Source organism: Heterocephalus glaber, unplaced genomic scaffold (assembly GCF_053883595.1).
Source record: "Heterocephalus glaber isolate CG9 unplaced genomic scaffold, H.glaber_assembly_v1.0 deba00000347, whole genome shotgun sequence".
Taxonomy (NCBI): domain Eukaryota; kingdom Metazoa; phylum Chordata; class Mammalia; order Rodentia; family Bathyergidae; genus Heterocephalus; species Heterocephalus glaber.
Window position 1 is genome coordinate 50,124,992 of NW_028258143.1, and position 17,543 is coordinate 50,142,534.

A 17,543-nucleotide genomic window follows, 5' to 3' on the forward strand; every position below is an offset into this window, starting at 1 on the left:
ATGAGTCCAAGAAAGTATTTTTTAAAAGAAAGACTTTTTAGTAGGTGCTATTTTATGATAAAGATATAGGAAGGATATCTGTTTATGGCATCATGTTCTCAAAACAGAAATTTTAGGAAGCACAGAGATTCATGTTGGTTGCAGAATTTATTTAATGAACCTCTTTTATTATATGAGAGATAGATTTTTAAAAATTGTTTAAGAAAGACAACAGTATATGTTTCTGTGGACACTTGAACATTCTTTATTTTTGAAGGACAGAGTTGGAGATATCTATTGGTATCCATATACTTTTTATATAATTATATTTCTAATGTATATTTTTTATATAATGTATTTAAAGGTATGCTTATACTACTTAAATACATTTTTTTTTCTGGTACTGGGGATCGAACCCAGGACCTTGCACTTGCCAAGCAGGCATGGTGCCACTGAGCTAAATCCCTGGCCCCTACTTAAATACATTTTAAAGGTCTGTATATCTGTATCTCTATTTAAAGACATATGTTACAAAGCCTATAAAGACATTCTCAAATTACAAAAATATAAATAGTACAGACAATATTCTCTGGCCACAAACAAAAAACTAAAGAGTTTCTGCAGCCAACTGGGTATTATAAAACCCCAAAGCTGTCTTTAACAGTTTAATTTAAGAAAATCTCAATCAAAATTGAAGTATAGATAGAAAATAGTGATTATCAAAATGCTGCATATCAAAATTAATACTGGATGTCAGAATTAATGAGAGATAGTTAAAGCAGGGATTAGAGGCAAATTCATAGCCCCTGATACTTGTATTAATAATCAAGAAAGAATGAAACTAAGTGAATTATTCCCAACCCCCAAAGTTAAAATTTTTGAAAGAAAAAGGAAGATTTCTAATAAAATAAAACAAATTAATGAAGCAGAACATAGAAAAAAACCAGTAAAACCAATATATAAATCACTAACTTTTTTGGATAAAAACAATAAAATAGGTGAATCATTAACCTAATCAAGAAAAAAAAAAAGAAAGTAAGTTTAAACACACAAAATAAAAAGAAGGAAGTAAGCACTGACAGAGGAGAAATGAAAAGAATCATGGGAGACTTCTTAGCTTAGTTCCTTGCAAATTAACTCAAATGAACTGAATGTATTCTTCTTGCAGGAACATATAATTTAGTAAGAGAAGGATACCTGCCAGCCAGGCAAAAAGAGTTTCAATGAGAGAGATTGTAGGAGTCCTTCACCACTGGTTTGAGACCTTCTTGACACAAGATAATGAAATTGGCACTTTGTATACTCACTCTGTTTCTCATGGCTTGATGTTGATGTGCTTATTTTTCATCTTTATCAGTGTACAATACCAGTGATCCACTCTTCCCTCTGCTGAATAGATATACTCATGTAGATATACTTGCTGGCATCCTGTATTCTTGGTAGAGCAGTAGCTACACTATTGATTATTAGCAGAGTCCCTCCTTGCCTAGACCACTCCTGCCCCAGAAGGAGACAACGGATTGATTTTTGAAAAGGAATCTGTGAAATAAATACAAATTCATTCATCTGTATGTCTCACCATCTCTTGCCCATATTTCTGTCCTTTCAAAATGTTGCTAGGCAACCAGGTAGAAAAATGGCCAAAGAAGTCCTTGTAAAGAGAAGACATGCTTGTAAAATCAGAAAAATAGATGTGGGCTTCCTCACTTGGGCCTCCTTTACAGGATTTGTGACAGAATCAATTAAGTAGCAGTTATTGCAACTGACCTTGAGGCTGGTGAAAACAATGGGCCATAATCTGGCTCAGTGGAGTCTTGACCCAAGCCATTGGGGGGTGGGGTGGGGGAGAAGGGTGCTGACATCTTTTGTCCTTGAAAGGAGATGAGTGTTCAGTGGTTCCTCATAGGGCCAGTTTCCCTGCCTGAGTCCATGTAATTACATTTTTGAGATTAGCACAGTCTCTATAGAGCCTTCTTAAGGCTTGCTGTTGTTAATACCCAGTCTTCCTGAGGAAATGCTGCTACCTCATCCCTAGCATTTCATACATCCACCTGATTTTCAATGGAGCCTCCTTTACTGTGTTTCTGTGGGCACTGGCATGTGTACCCAAGCTCAGGTTGCTCTAAGGAACTGCGCAGCCTTGCTACCTGGTGTGCGTGCCAGAGTCTGCTCATGGTGACAGGTGTTGACGTTCAGCTGCTAATTTCCCCCATTAGAGACAATGTGGTAGGATCTGATGATACAATCTGTTCATCAGAGGTCTGCCCTGATTTTTCCTGTCTAGAATATATTGCTAACTTTATGGAAACAATAAAAGACAGAATAGATGCACAATCCACCCTTTAAGTGGTTTTGCTTTGCTGGGGGAAAAATTCATACCATTCAATTTCTTTTTGTCTATTATAAATTTATTAACAGTGTGTTATAATTAGGTACATGGCTTTGCCTTAGAGAACAAATGGTGCTTGGTGAACTGTGACGTTGATCTGATTATGGTAAAATGACCCATTTGGTTTTACCAGCTGTGACTTTGGAGGGAGCTGAATGACAAAAAAGACATAAAACTCAACTGATGAAAGATTGTCAGTTTATATTCCCTATTACCGATTATCCTGTATCCCAAACAAAATGTTCTTTGGATTTGCTGGCTGATGTCTTGGTAATCTGAAAGGTACTAAATTCCCATGGACATGGTGCCAGGAGGGGACATGGTGCCAGGAGGTGACCTGGCTTATCATATTGCTTTCATATTCCCATTAATATGACAGAAATTGCTCTGGCAGAATTTTAAAATGTCACGGTGTCTTGTTAACCAAGAGGAATTCCTAAATTGGGGAACAGGCCGGTGCAGTAGTTGGGAGTGGGGCATTGCAGTTGGTTGCCTGTTTTCGAAGCCTGACCACACTGTCACCAGCTTCTGAACTTCTCTAAGCCTTGGTTTCCTTATTTATAAAATGAGTATTTGTATATCTGCCTCACAGGATTTATGTGAAGACAAAAAGTAAATTCTCAGCACAGTGGCCACACATAGTAAGCTCTCAAGAAATGTTAACTGTTGTTATGGCTGTGATTCTGAGAACTGGTCCAGCTTACAACGAAGCCTAAGGGAGTAGAGGGAGGAACCGCTATCGGCCCCTCTCCGCCTACTTCCCGCTCACGCGAGCACTCATTACTGAAGCGGGGTCGGAAGGAAAAGGAGTTCCCCTTCTGTGGCCATGATCTTGGCAAAAGAGTTCTGATCACTTGACTTTTGTTGATCATTTGTCTTCCTGTGAGGGGAGAAATCTTAGTGACAGAGGAAGGAAGGAGTTAGGAAGGAGTAAAGGGATGCCGCACCACCTGGCTCTCCACCTTTTCAGCCTGCACGAGGCTGCTTCCACGGGGCTGGAAAAGCACAGAGAAATCAAGCCCGTATTTGTGGTGAGCCCCTTAAATTTTATTCTTATTTATTTCTGGGATGAGCCCCTTTCTCTAAATTTTATTCTTGACTTTTCATTCATCCCAAAGACAATTTGGGGTGACAAGAATTTACAGTAGGAAGCCTCCCAGAATGCTCCCATTTCAATAAGGAACTTCTGGGATACAAAGCAATGAGTCTTGATGAGGAAATTTTGTGCCCTGCAACAAGACAGAGTTTTTAAGTGGGGAAAAGGGTTCCCATGAACTCATTAACTTTCAAATGTATCCAGCATTTAATTTAATTGTTTGAAGTTGTCTATTTAAGCCTGAAATAAAAATTTCCAAAATCTGGTGTTACACTTTAAGAAAAAGGGCACACTGTAACACTCTTGGCCTCCCGTTGTTCTCTCATCCACTTCATTCCTGCACTAGGTACCAAGTTACTGCCTTTGTGCTCCCTACTCGCAGGTGCTCTGCGTAGTGGACTGGTGAACTTTTCTCCTTTGCCAAGTGGCAGATGTTAAGCTTTGTCAGTAGAGGGCACTGGAAGGCCACTGCAGGAGGAAAGGACACGTTGCTTTCAGTATTCCTTTTCCCTCTTGCTCTGTGGCCTCTGCTTGTGGTGGTACTTGGAACACCCTGTGGCTCATGATGCTCACCTTCCAGTGGGTTCTACAGGAACCCAGTGGGATAGCGTCTCAGTGAGTCCCCAAGGCACCTGGCTTGCCAGCCCTGGCTGTGACACCTCAGAGAATCTTTCACCATCTGTGCCATTGTCAGCCCTTCCTGATGACATCTGAATCTCACTTTGGGTTTGGGGACAGGTGCTTTTTGAAATTTGTTTCTTCTTAGGTACTGTCTCCCCCAGAGGCTGTAGCTGCTTTGAATATCAGTAATTCTTCTATTCTCTAGAGTTCTCTTTATTCCTCAGGATGTAATCCCCTGTCACAAGTGAATCATTTTTTAAATCCATCAAATTTTCTCTGTTCAAATTCCTGGTGTGGTTTGTGTCTTTTCATTGCACCTAAATGGACTGGATCTTAGAGGTCCTGAAGTGATTTATGTGGATGGTGAATTTGAGGAGCAAGGGGATAGGTGTGGCCCTGCTACTTCCCTTCTTTCTCTGGGACTCTGTGGGCCAGCCTGGCTGCTGTCTGCATGGCAAGCTCAGTTGTCAAGGCTCTGCCCTTGAGGGGCCTGTGGTGGTACAGCCCAGTCCTCAGCCCGGTCAGCCAGGACTGTCAAGCTCCACCTTGCAGACAGAGGCAACCATGTTCTCCAAGGTCAGTTCCATCAGTATCAAGAGCGTCATTTAGACACTACCTACTTTTTACTTTGTTCCTTGATTAGCTCAGAACCAGGCAAGAAGAAGCCCTGTGTTTTATTGTCTCCCCTTTCCCCAATGATTTTCATATAAAACTATTTTAAATATCTGACCACCAGAGAAAATGATGGTGGCTCTGAGAAACTGTAGTATGTTTGACCCCTGACTTTGCCTGTCTCCTATCCCTTGACCATATTACTGTGATTTCATCATACTGTGTATAAAGCTTTTTTTTTCATAAAATGCTAATCTGACTGGAGAGTGGTTCTATATTTCCAAAATGCTTAAACACCCCTAGTATGATCGGCCTCAAAGAATAAAATCCAGAGAACCCATATAAATAGCCCAGAATTTGATGATGGGGAGACAGTTAGAGAACAATGTGATCTATTTGAAACACACCCTTTTCAAGTCATGAATTATAAAAAAATCATGCATTTAAAAATGAACAGATTTGGGTCGGGGATTTAGCTCAGTGGTTCCGTCGCCTGCCTCGCAAGCGCAAGGACCCGAGTTCGATCCCCAGTACCAAAAAAAAAAATGAACAGTTTTGTGGATTTCTACTCTGCATGAGGTACCGTGTAGGATAAAGGTCATTAGCCAGCCCCGGGGCAAGGTCTCTCTGCCACACTGGGCATTAACAGTTGGATTTGATGGTGTTACTGGGTTTGTGCTGAAGGAGGGAAATACAGATGGCTGCCAGCAAATGTCCACATTGGCTCAGCCATCAGGCCACACACCCGCTCGTCTCTCCATCATCCCTATTGATGTAGCACCTTGCCTTGTCCTTGACTTTCCCTTGCACCCTGCATGCATAGCTGAGCTGCTGTGTCCTGTGTGTTTGCAGAAAGAGAGGACAGAAGAGAAAAAGGTACCCTAATGTGCTTCAGAGAGAATGAGAAAATGCATCTCATGCCTTCTGTGAACGTTTGCAATGTTGGGGTCGTAGCCAAGGACTCATAGAGCTTGATAATTCCCTTTCTCCCTCAAGCACAGACCTAGGGTAATAGTACTTGTCAGGGGGTGCACATAATCTTGATATTCTGAGATGACCTTGGAAGCTGTCCTATGCTGAGCTGAAGAGCCAGAGGAAGGGAACACCTTGTCACTTACTGCCTTGAAGGATTAAGGATGGGTTTATTCTGAGCCATGCGATTTGGTGTACTGACTTTACATTTTAATGATTATGGCCTAACATTTCTGATGGTGTTATTTAAGGTCCAGGATCAGATAGGTTATTAAGAATTTAAGAATTAGAATCAAAAAATCAACAAGCTTGAAATTTAAGTATGTATCTTTTCTCCTTATTATCTTCTATAATTTCTTCAGTGTTTATGGGATAAAATATTATAGTTACTAATCATAAAATCTCTCCTTTCTTAGGCAGTGGTGATCTAAGGTTGAGATGTGACTTACGTGCTTTTTGTCTTTGTTTTCTTCTAGATAACTTCTAGATAACTTCTCATCTACTATTCTCCTTGTAAACCTCTTCTTTCCTGCTTTCCCCACTTCAGGGAAGTGACTCTGCTTGGGAGATGTCTTTCCAATGGATTGAGCATTCAGCACAGATATCTTTTCCAACCTGGAACATTTTTACAATCTTTCACATGTAAGGTGCAGTGTATAGCATTGCATTGTGATATGCATTTTTTTTCTCCCTCCCTCCTTCCTACCTTCCCTCCCTTTTGTTCTTCCTTCCTTGGTTTCTTGTTTTTTTGTTTTTGTTTTTTTGTAAGGGGGAATTGAACTTGGGACCTTGCGCTTGTGAGGCAGGCAGCAGGCGGTGGAATCACTGAGCTAAATCCCTGGCCCCAGTTTCTTGTTTTTTGAGACAAGGTTTTTCTGTGTTGCACAGAGTAGACTTGAACTTGGAATCTGCCTACCATAGCCTTGTGATACTGATTTCTGCATCATTTTCATATCATTTATTTTCTAATTTTAAAGAAAGATCTTTAGATATGTCTTTGAAATTTTTTCAGATGCTCTCCTTCTCCCTTTTTTTGTACTGGAAATTGAACCCAGGGCTTATCCCCAGCTCAGGCTGGGCTTGAACTTGTAATCCTCCTGCTTCATCTTCCCAGAGTACTAGGATTACAAGTGTGTACTACTACGCTCAGCTCAAATGATTCCTCTTTAGCAGGATTTTTATAACATATGTATGTTTTGCATAGATTTTTTTGAGGTCATTACTGAATGATACACACCATTGAAACTAAGTAGCAGATACTTGCAGTGGCTGACTGGAACCCAGCAGTAGGGTTGAACAAACCAAGATCGCCATTCATTGTGCATTCCATAGAGTGTGGCCCAGGGAGCACTATTCACAGTCCTTTGGGACCTTTCGCTGGTTGCCTCCTCCTTTGTGATAGCACCACACCCTGTGTCATGGAATTCTTCACCTCCAAAGATGAGGTGATCAGTGTCTGCTCTGTCAGCATTTAAATTACCTGGTAGGATCTGAAATATTCATCAGCAAGAGCTGTTTTGCCGCCAGAGACCTTTTGAAAGTTAGAAATCAGGGGCAACATGTGGCACGTGTAAGGCATTTTAGCTTTTGTTCTCTTAGTGATAGCAATAGAAACAGGCGGATGGTAGCAAACCATAGCAGCCCAGATTGTGGAACATCATTTAGGTGCAAAGGTGGATGTGAAGTCATCTCTCAGCTGTAAGTACCAGAATGTGTAGCATAGTCTCATTTCTACTACCCTTAAGTGTACTGTAAGATTAATTTATATTGTATTTATTAGATACTTACAGCACAGAAAACCGTTATATATAATATGTTAATAGCAAATGGAAGTGATGTGTATAAATCATGTGAAAGAATCCACACCATGCTGATATGAGAGGAGGCCAGATTAGGTTGGAAGAGAAGAAAAGTCTGCTTCTTACTTTCCAAGGTTCTGTTTTAGAGAATATTTTACACTGAAATGGTGTCATGCATTGAAAATATACGTTTTTAAAGGATTAATTTTGAACAAATGAGGTGCGACTTGGGAGAAAAGCGACTTTGACTAGGGCTGGGTGTGGTACTGAGGAACAGGACACAGGCAGACCCCTAACTAGCAACGCTTCAACCTCACTAATGGGATCTACTAATTGTAATCAGAATCACAGCTCTGTGGCTGGAATTAATACTCCCTGAACAGTTAATTATGCTCAGGTGTCTTGCTTTATTGCTTTTATGAGTAGATAAGTAGAATTCCTTCTGAACATACCCCAAAGTCTTCAACTATATGTTAATGATTATGAACGACTGTGCTTCAGCCTTTCTACCATCTTCTCTGTGTTCCTTTCCCCTTTCCTTCCCTAACACCTCCCTCCCTTGCCTATTAGTTTATGTCCCTTCTGTTCAGGACCTGCCTCAAAATTTACAACTTGCAGGAAGCCTTTCTTAATTACCTCATGAGGAAACCTTTGCTCAGCGTTGCCTTTCTGAGTGTGCTTTGTTCCAGGGCTTTGCTTTGCACCTTCTGGAGCCGTTGCTTGCTAATTGGTTTCTGTCATTTTTGCATGTACTTTCTCTTAATCCACCTTTCAAAGTAATAGACTCTTCAAGAGATACAGTGGACTCTCGACTCACAAACTCAATTCATTCCTGAGGGCTGGTTGTAACTCAAGTTGGTCAATTGAAGGCTCAGGCTCCTCTACACAGCCTTCAGTCTCTCTCCTGTATACAGGCAGATCCCAGTGTCCTTAGAGAGACATTGGCCCAGGACTTCTCAGTTAACCCCACACAGGAAAGGATGTTGTAATGTTACTTCCAGAGCTCTTTAAGGGTTAAATCTGTATCTGAGACCATCTGGACGCGTGTAAGGCTGGCATTTGGTTCATAATTCAAGACTTTGGTCGTAAGTTAAAACTAAAATTCTGGTTGTAACTTGAGGGTCCACTGTAACTCCAGAAAATAAAGAAGTGTATGGACATTGGAGAAAGACCTGAATTAAAACCTGAGTCTTCCATTTTTTGCAGGATGGTTTTGAGAAATGTCTTCTTTGAAATGGCATTTTCATCAGCTGGTGAGCTAGAATAATGAATTCCCATTTCTTGGAATTGCTGTGTTCAGTTGAGCTATCTGTGAAGCCCTGGGATTTGTAGCAACCAAAGCCTTCGATATGTGGTAGTCACTGGTGGTCACCTCCCTCCATCTGCCACCGACTACGTGTGTGTACAATGTCCCGACACCAGATAATGCCGAGAATGAGAAGGAAACCAAGATGTACTTGCTCATTTTTGTTATGTGTTCAGGGACTTGGGGACATTTGGCTCAAGACGGGTGAAGAGTATCGTGTCAACTCATGTTGACATTCCATCGTTTCTCAGACCCTGCTTGCTGTGGATGATTTATTTGGAATTTGCTCACATCTGAAAGAGCTGCTCCACATTTGTCTAATTTTTATACTGGTTTGGGGGCCAAGCTGTATCCCATCCTGACACATTTCTTACTTACAACATTTGTATGGTTGTATGCATTCATTTTTGTCACTTAGCAAACATTTTAATGAATGCTGGTGTGTTAGCCACTGTAGATACACAGGAAGCATGAATAGGAGACTGCCAGGTGGACAAACTGGGGTGAGGACTGGAAACTGAAGGTGCATCATGTGCAAAGGCCCTGAGGCATGAAAGAATGGAGCCTGTTTGGGAGTCATAAAGCCTGGGCAGTATAGTACTATGGCATCAGGTAAGCTTTGGGAAGTGGTTTGAGATGATATTACATAGACTGGCAGGGAAGACCATTTGTGTATCATGCAAAGGAACTGATATTTTATCACTCTGGTAGTATGGATCTGCTGAAGAATTTTTGAGCAAGGAGATAACAAGGCCAAATTTGTATGTTGTGAAGAAACCCTAGCTGAGTACAAGATGAGATGGGGCAGGGGAAAGAAAGGAGGCTACTGGAGTAGTCTGGGTTTGAGTGACTGAGATGGGGTGGGAGAAGATGCTGGGGAGTGGAATCGAGAGGACTTGGTGCTTGGCTGATGTGTAAGTTCTCCGTCATCATGACAAATTACTGTGAACCTAGAGGCTTAAAACAATACAAATCTATTATCTACAGTTTTCTAGGCTAGAAATCGGACATGGCCTCACTGGTGTCAGTAGGCCTAGGCTCCTTTCTTAAGGCTTAGGGAAGAATTTGGTTTTCTTGCTCATTCTGATTGTCGGCAGAATGTGCTTTCTTGCTTTTGGAGAATTGAGGTCCTGTTTTCTTGCTGGATCTCTTGCGAGTGCTTGTGGTGACTCCTCGGCCTGCAAAGGCAGCTATGGAGGACCGAGTTTCCCAGGTTCGGTCTCTACTGCCTCTTGTTATCTCTTTCTGCCTTCTTCTTCCACTTTAAAGGACTTGCAAGATTAACATGGCCTCGTCCAGATTCCCAGATTCCTCTCCACCTCAGGGTGCTCCACCTTGAGCACATGAGCTGAGGCGCTGTGGCCGCATGGTAGTGCGGTAACAGGTTCCAAGGAACAGAATGTGTGTGTCTTTGCAGAAGCTGTTCTTCTGCCTTTGCCCTTTGGATACACAGTTGAAAGAAAATGCAGAATCTAGGTTTCTGACTTCACAACCAGGAGGAATGCAGTTTTGAAGAAAGAAGTTGAGTTTGGTTTTTTGTCTTTTTGTTTTTGTTTTGTTTTGAGTTAGGACCTTGCTATATAGTCCCAGGCTGGGCTTGAACTCATGGCTAAAACTTTAGCCTCACATTGTGCACCCAGCCCTTCCCACTGCCTCTTCACTGGGTTTCTGTTTCAATTCCCATTACAGAACACCTGTGTTCTTGGGGTTCTTCAGTTGGAGGTTTAAAACAACAACAAAAAACTTTTGAAGAGAACTGGGGTGATCCAGCCTATTTGGAGTCACACTGTAGCATGGGTCATCTGATGAATTTAGGACTGGCTATCCTAGGCCTGGTGCCCACCGTATCCCAATCTGCTGCTTCTCTGTTTCAGGAATCAGGACAAACCTGATCCGAGTGTTCAACAAATTATTTTGTTCCATAGAGGCTTTGGAGGAAGAAGGTTTACTTCACCTGGATTGCATTTGCTGGGCCCATGGTCATGTGTTGAGAGAGGGAAAATTGGAGTTTTGCCCTCCCTCCCAGCCTCCTATAGGCCTACCACTGTCTGTGGATAGGGGGCTGCCCTTGTAGGAACTGAATTCTGGGTCCAAACCACAGGAAGAAAGTCCAGGCAGGCAGCACTCAGAGTGAACATAGTCATTTTACTTCATCTGCATTCTGCATTTGCCTTGGTGTGTTTATAAACATTACCCAAAGGACAGCTAGTTATGCAGCTTTGTGGACCTTCCATCCACTCACCATTCCTCCACTGACAGCCTCTCTGCATACAGCTGGTGCTAACCTTCCTGCTGCTCTACGCACTCTCTCTCAGCTTCTCTTAGAGAAAAGCCCTCCAGCCGGGCTGCAGCTTACATCATAGGGGTAAGAGAGCCAACAAGGTACCATTGTTATTGTTTGGTGTCCTTGCTGGATTGTGAGAAAATTAGGATTTGTACTGCCACATGAACAAAGAGCTATAGTATTGAAATTCCTATTGGTTTTCATTATACATAGATAAGATTTTTTTTAATGTACTGGGAATTGAATACAGGTAACAATGAGATACATCTCCAGTTCCTTTTTATTTTTTATTTTGAGAAAGACTCTTGCTAAGTTGCCCAGGCTGGGCTCAAATTTCCAGTCCTTCTGCCTTAGCCTCTAAAATAGCTGAGATTATAGCTGCCAAGCTACAGATGAGATTCTTTCACAAGATATAAAACTGATAGGCTTCAGGAAGGGCAGGACCTCGGTTCGACTGAGAGCTCCTCTTAACCAAATTCCTCTGATGTCAAGTTTCAAAGAAGACATCTTTGAATGTCTTCCTTTCTTGGGGATTGTGAGAGGCCACACATGTGACTGGGGTATTTGGTGACCTGATGGGCTGGTACCTAAGCAGTAGCCCACCCTATTTCTTGCTGGGAACTTGACTGGAAGCAGGAAGGTACAGAGTTCTCGACTCTGTAGTGGGCACTTGCTGTTCATTTGTCATTGGGCTCTTGCCAGGTCATTCTCGAATCTCAGCAGAGGGGACCCCCTTCATGCCAAGCTGGAGGAAGCACCACAGTCAAAGCAATGTCCCAGATCCCAAGGGGTTCTTGAGCAGAAAGGGAGATAGCCATATGCTGCACCTAATCAATAGAGGTCCTGGAGGACAGGCCAGTGTTGGGCCTGTTGGTGGTGTTGCAGCTGAGTGTGTTCAGTGTGTCCGCAGATGACTTCTTGGTGGACATGTGTGGCTGGCTGAGGGTGAATGAAGTAATTAGCAGTGAATGCTCAAGCAACTCTTCTGGGTCACTGCCCTTGATGAGAACAGGATGAGCAGGAAACCCTAGAAGATCAAGGCAGGTGCAAATCCTGCCCAGGGCTGGAGGAAGGACCTAGGAGACCCAGTGCCAGCACTGAGGCTGCCCACAGGACTGAGCAGGGGGGCAAGTGGATGTGTGACCTCAGTTGGCTGGAGCCAGGGGGAGCTGGGCAGTAAAACCAGTACCGAAGCTGCCATGCTGCCATGCAAAGGGAAGGCAGCAGATCCTGACGAAAGGAGTGAATGGGATAAAGAGGAAGCCTCCAAAGTAACAGTGGTGACACCTTCCCTGCAACACTGCCAGCTGAGAACCCAGATCACTGAGCTGCTGGCTTGAGTCAGGGTATCTGAAGGGTAACATTAAACCCTTGCAGAACAGGTAACTCACACACTTCTCTTATCATCCCCCCTTCCCACTGTGCCTTTCCCCCTGCTCTCTTCAGACCCAAAAGAATCCTATATAATTTAACCTCAAAATTGCTCACGATCTTTGAATCTGCCAGTCTTTACACCTCTGGGACTTGGTACATGTTTCCTACACCTTATAAGCCTCCCCTCTTCCCTGTCTTTTAAAATCTAACCTAATTTTTAGGAGCCAGCTCAATTTCATCTTCTTTATAAAATCTTCTGGGACCCCTCTAGATTGGGTAAGCCACCCTTAATTTTGCTCCCACATAACTTTGTCCTTTTGTTATGTCACTTATCAGATTGTGTCTTATTCATGTGATAGGATAGTAACTGAAATGTTATTTAGCCCAAATACATTCTCAGCTACATGTAACAGTGCCTTAAAGACAGTGGAAGCTTATTTATCTCCCCTGTTAAGGAAGACTATGGAGAAACAATCTAGAACTTTGTAATATCATCATGATCTGTTTTTTTATTTATCTGCCCAGCAATGCTTAGCTCATAGTTTTTATTTTCAAATTTGCTTTATACCCACAATAGCTACTCAAGCTCCAACCAGCACACCTATGCTCCAAGATGCAAGAAGGGGAAAGAAAAAGGATCACATATCTCTTAAGACTTTCTGGAAATATAATACAACAATTCTGCTTATGTATCATTGATCAGAACTCAGTCACGTGTCCACATCTAAGTATCAAGGAACAATGAAATTATAGTCTTTACTGTGGCAGCAATGTGTCAAAATAAAAACTGCACCATAAGAAATGAGAAGAGAATAGATATCAAGAGGGAAATTGCAATCACACTATCTGATACTTTTCTATTTCCAGTAGTTTTTATTGTTTCCCATTCCTCTGCCTACTGTTGCTGAGCAGTCTGTGGCTTTGGAAGCAGGTAGAATCCAGGTTAAAAAAAACTACTTATAATGGGTTTAAAATTTGCTGTCATGATTTAGATGTGTAGAAATGCTTCTTTTTTATTTCCTAACCTTGACTTGCCCGCAAACCCTTATTTCCATTAATGGCTGGGGGGAAAATCTTACTAAAGGTAACACAGTCACTTCTATTTTACATTTGAGTCTCTTTGGGCTGACTACTGGGTTATATGCAGGGCTCTTCTCTTGCTCCTTTCCTGCCTTCTCCCCAGGAGCTGGTCTGTTGTTCTTTCCTTCTCAGGCCTCCAACAATTAGGTACAGGATATGTCTGCCTCCCTCTCTCCTCAAGAGCCTCTGAGGCTGGTCTGCTTTCTCCAGAGCCTATTGCAGAAGTTGACACATGGGAAACAGTGAAAAATGTGGCTGATGCATTTATGAGTCTACTTGGGATGCCTCACATAATTAATTCAAATGGTGCCATAATGATCTGAAAGTCCTGTGCAATTAAAAGTCTATTTCTCTGAAGCCCCAACACTAGACTTACAGCTTTTTTTTTTTTTTAAGCTCTGATATGCCTCAGCTCTCTCCAGAGTGGCTTGTGCACTTGCCTTGCTCCTCATTTTGTGCCTGTCTCTGATCTGTGTAGCTCTCACAGGTGCTGAGAGAGCTGGGGACACAGGAGGTCTTCAGTCAGTGACAATGAGTGACCACACAGGAACAGGCTGTGGTGCTTTATAAGCTGTCACTGAGAATGGCTCTCACCCTGGAAAGAAAGGAATAGAGCTGATCACAGCTATGTACAAAGCCATCAATAAAGACAAGTTGCTATTTTGCCTTTTACTGAACTTTTACCGTTTTTTTTTAAAGAAAAAAATTGTTTTTGTTTTTCAGAAATCCTCCACCTACTTTACTGCATCCAGAAAACTGGTGTGAGGACTTCAACTACTTTATTTCACAGTGAGTATTTCTTCCACTGAAAATTGCTTATCTAGCAGGGCTTGAACAGTGATTGGAGAAATCCGAACTGTGGAATTTACTTGAGGCTAGAAATTGTTATGCCTGCCAGCTCATTAGGACACAGGATTTGTTCCAGTGGATGATGGAAGATGCCTCTACTAGATTTGAAAACTCAGGATTTCCATTTGACTTGGCTATAATCAGTCCTTCTGATCACATGAGCCACAGTTATTCAAAAACCAATGCTGTGGTGAACCCAATATTGCTATCTTGCTGTGTTTAATGAAGGAAGAGATTCAACATCTAAAAATCCTTTGATCCCTCTAGGGCCAGAGAGAAGACAGATGAACAGGCCCAACAGGATTTTCAGCATGCTTGTTGGGCTTTGCTCTAGAATCTGTGGTGTGGGAACAGGCCTCCAGTTCCTGAGACGATTAAGGGGACACATTAGGATCTTGGGCCTGGGGCTCCAAAGTGAGGCAACCCAGTCAAGGCTCAAGGTGTGGAGAACAGGATGAAATCCCAGCTGATGGTGGGGCTGTGCTGCTAGGCCAGATTCACTAGAACTAAGGCAGCAGAACCAACAGTGACAGTGTGGCTCTTGGTGGGATTGTGGGCTTTTGGCCTGGCCCTGCTAGGGAACCTCACTGGTCCCAAATTGGCAGAGGATTCTCAGACTGGAGGAAGCCATGACACCCCAAACTAAGATCTGGTGAATCATGGAGGTAGAACTATAACCAGGCATTAAAAGCCAAGCAGGGGCAGGATCTGGAAAGAGGTAACCCCAAGCACCTAAAGTATATCAAACAGTTTCAGAGTTCATGGGAGGAAAAAAGAAGTGACCAAGTAGCTGATAGACATGCAATAGGGAAGATCAACACAGTTTTCTCATTTATGCCTACGGGCAGACTTTGCTTCTACAGTCTGGGCCACCAAAGTAACTAGAGATCTCAGTTGTCCTCCTTAACTACAGTAGAGAACTACAGTCCCTTATCCACAATTCCAAAATCCAAAGAGCTCTGAAAAATGGGACTTCTTTTGTAGTTGAGTCATTTAGCAGCAAAACCTGACCTTGCATGAACTGACTTAATGGCAAGGCATGGCCTGACTGGATGGGAGGCTATTTATAGTCATTATTTATCTTACTTAGTGTGAATATTCATGGTTTTGCTGCAGATATTTTACTGTTTGATTACAGTGTGCTCCCCAGAGCCTGCTGGGAATATTACATAATGTACAGGAAATTTATCAGCTTACCTTTCTAAAATTTGATATAATTTGGAATTCTAAACATGTTTGGCCTCCACAAGGGTTTGTATAAGTGTTATTTCATTTTCATTTCAAATGCAGTGTAGTTCAGGGTCCCTAAAATTATTTGCTTGTCCAATCCCTTTTGGACTTATCCCCTATTCCTCAGGAGAAAGGAGGAAAAAAGAGCTCAAAGAACTCTACCAAGAGAGGCTGTGCTGGAACATAACCACTTAGTTCAAGGCCAGGGTGGAGGATGCGTCCTTGCCCCACTAGCCTAGCTATGACAGTTTTGCAGAATCCACCAGGGTCAGCCATGGGTCAGGGGTGAGAATGTTGGGCCAGGATGGAGAGGAATGACAGCAGGGAACAGAGGAAAAGCCACTTCTTGAGGTTTGGGAGCCACAGGAGGAAGTAGAGAGAACGAGAGCTGAAGATTCCTTGGTGGCTTGGATCACATTTCATACCACCCCAGAGAGAAACTTGGGGCTAAGTTTCCAGCAATTTTACTGGCCAAAAAACAGATGAAAAACTTCTTTTCATTCTATTGCTTCTCAGATACCCTTGATTGACCTTCTCCTAGGTATTGTCCTAGAAAAATCCATTACATATTCACTAATACACTTTTTCATTCTGAGCTCTCCTGGTGCCTCTAGGATGTGATTTGACTCACAAGTTTGACTTCAGTGTACTTATTCAAGGGTATGTTTGTGTTCTTAAACCAAGCACAGTATTGAAAACTTGGATGGATTTGAGAATAAAGGTGTCTAATTGATGGTGGCGTTGGGACTTTTAGGGTTGCATACAATATAAAAATTTTTCCCTGCCACTGATATTCCCTTGTGGAAAATCCTATTTCATGCGAGTTCCAACCTACTTATGTTTTGCATAATTTTGAGAATTCCAGATGCAATTATTCTGAGTTGCTTTAGTTTTAAAAAGGTGTAGAGCATTATGGAGGGTAAACACAGACAATAATGCTTTTGGGTTTGCAGGGTCAAGGCTAAACACATCGCAAATATAGGGGAGGGAGAGTCTGAAACGTCCTAATGAACCAAGAAAAGCAAATGGAAATTAAGTGATTGTGTTCTTTACTACTAATTTGAGATATAAAAATATGTCATCAATCTTTTCTTTCTTTAATGAGTTTTCCTTATTTTTTTTATTAGTGAAATATTATGATTATTATCGGTTTTCATAGATTCTTTCTTGACCTTAGTCCCTCAATCCTATTTTTCCCATAGCATCTTAGATTTTAGCTGAGAACTCTCCTTCTACAATATTTTTAGGATGGGGGAACTGATCAGTATATTTTATGTCTTTGGAGAGAAACCTTCCAAGATAGTATCCTTTGGTTTCCTAAATGGGACTGCCACATCTAGGCTGCCATCACTCAGCTTGCCAAATGCAATTTGGCCAAATCTGATTTCATTATTCAAATCTCTAATTTAATATAAACAATGACACTCTTGGGTTTGAAATGCCTACTTAAAGACAGAGCCTTGGTTTACTTTTATACTACCTTGTTCATACTGGGAAGGAAGGATGGAGAATTAAAACCTTTGGATTATAAGCTTTTCATTATTGGAGGGACTGGAGTAGAGAAGATAATTATCTGGTGATTTTAGGAGAAGTAATTTTTAACTTGAATCTTTCAGATAATTGCTTTATTTGCCTTTGTAAACCAAGGCACAGAGCATCATATTAAACTGAACTGCTTCTCTCTAAAGAATGAACAGGACTAGAAATTTCTTAACATCTTTAAAACCTTTCATTCCCTGTCTCCATGTCACTGCTGAACCATGTGGTTCAGTCATTTAGGTCTTTCTTGGTCCATGCTGGGCACTGCTCAGCAGAGGACCTGGAGGACATCTTGTTGGCTACTGCTGGGGTCTGAGTGGATTGGCTTGGCTGCAGCCTAGTGATTGTAGCAGTGTAGACAGGGGGCTGATTGTGTGTGTGTGTGTGTGTGTGTGTGCGTGTGTGTGTGTGTG

At 42.1% G+C, this 17,543-nt stretch overlaps 1 protein-coding gene across 1 annotated transcript in view; it reads left to right on the forward strand.

The window, feature by feature from the left end:
* Myo3b (myosin IIIB) overlaps window positions 1-17,543 on the forward strand; it is a 405,667-nt gene that overhangs the window by 106,285 nt on the left and 281,839 nt on the right. Inside the window, exon 8 of the mRNA XM_087200133.1 lies at window positions 14,236-14,301. Within this exon, the coding sequence (XP_087056259.1) occupies window positions 14,236-14,301 (66 nt within the window). The remainder of the gene's footprint in view (window positions 1-14,235; window positions 14,302-17,543) is intronic.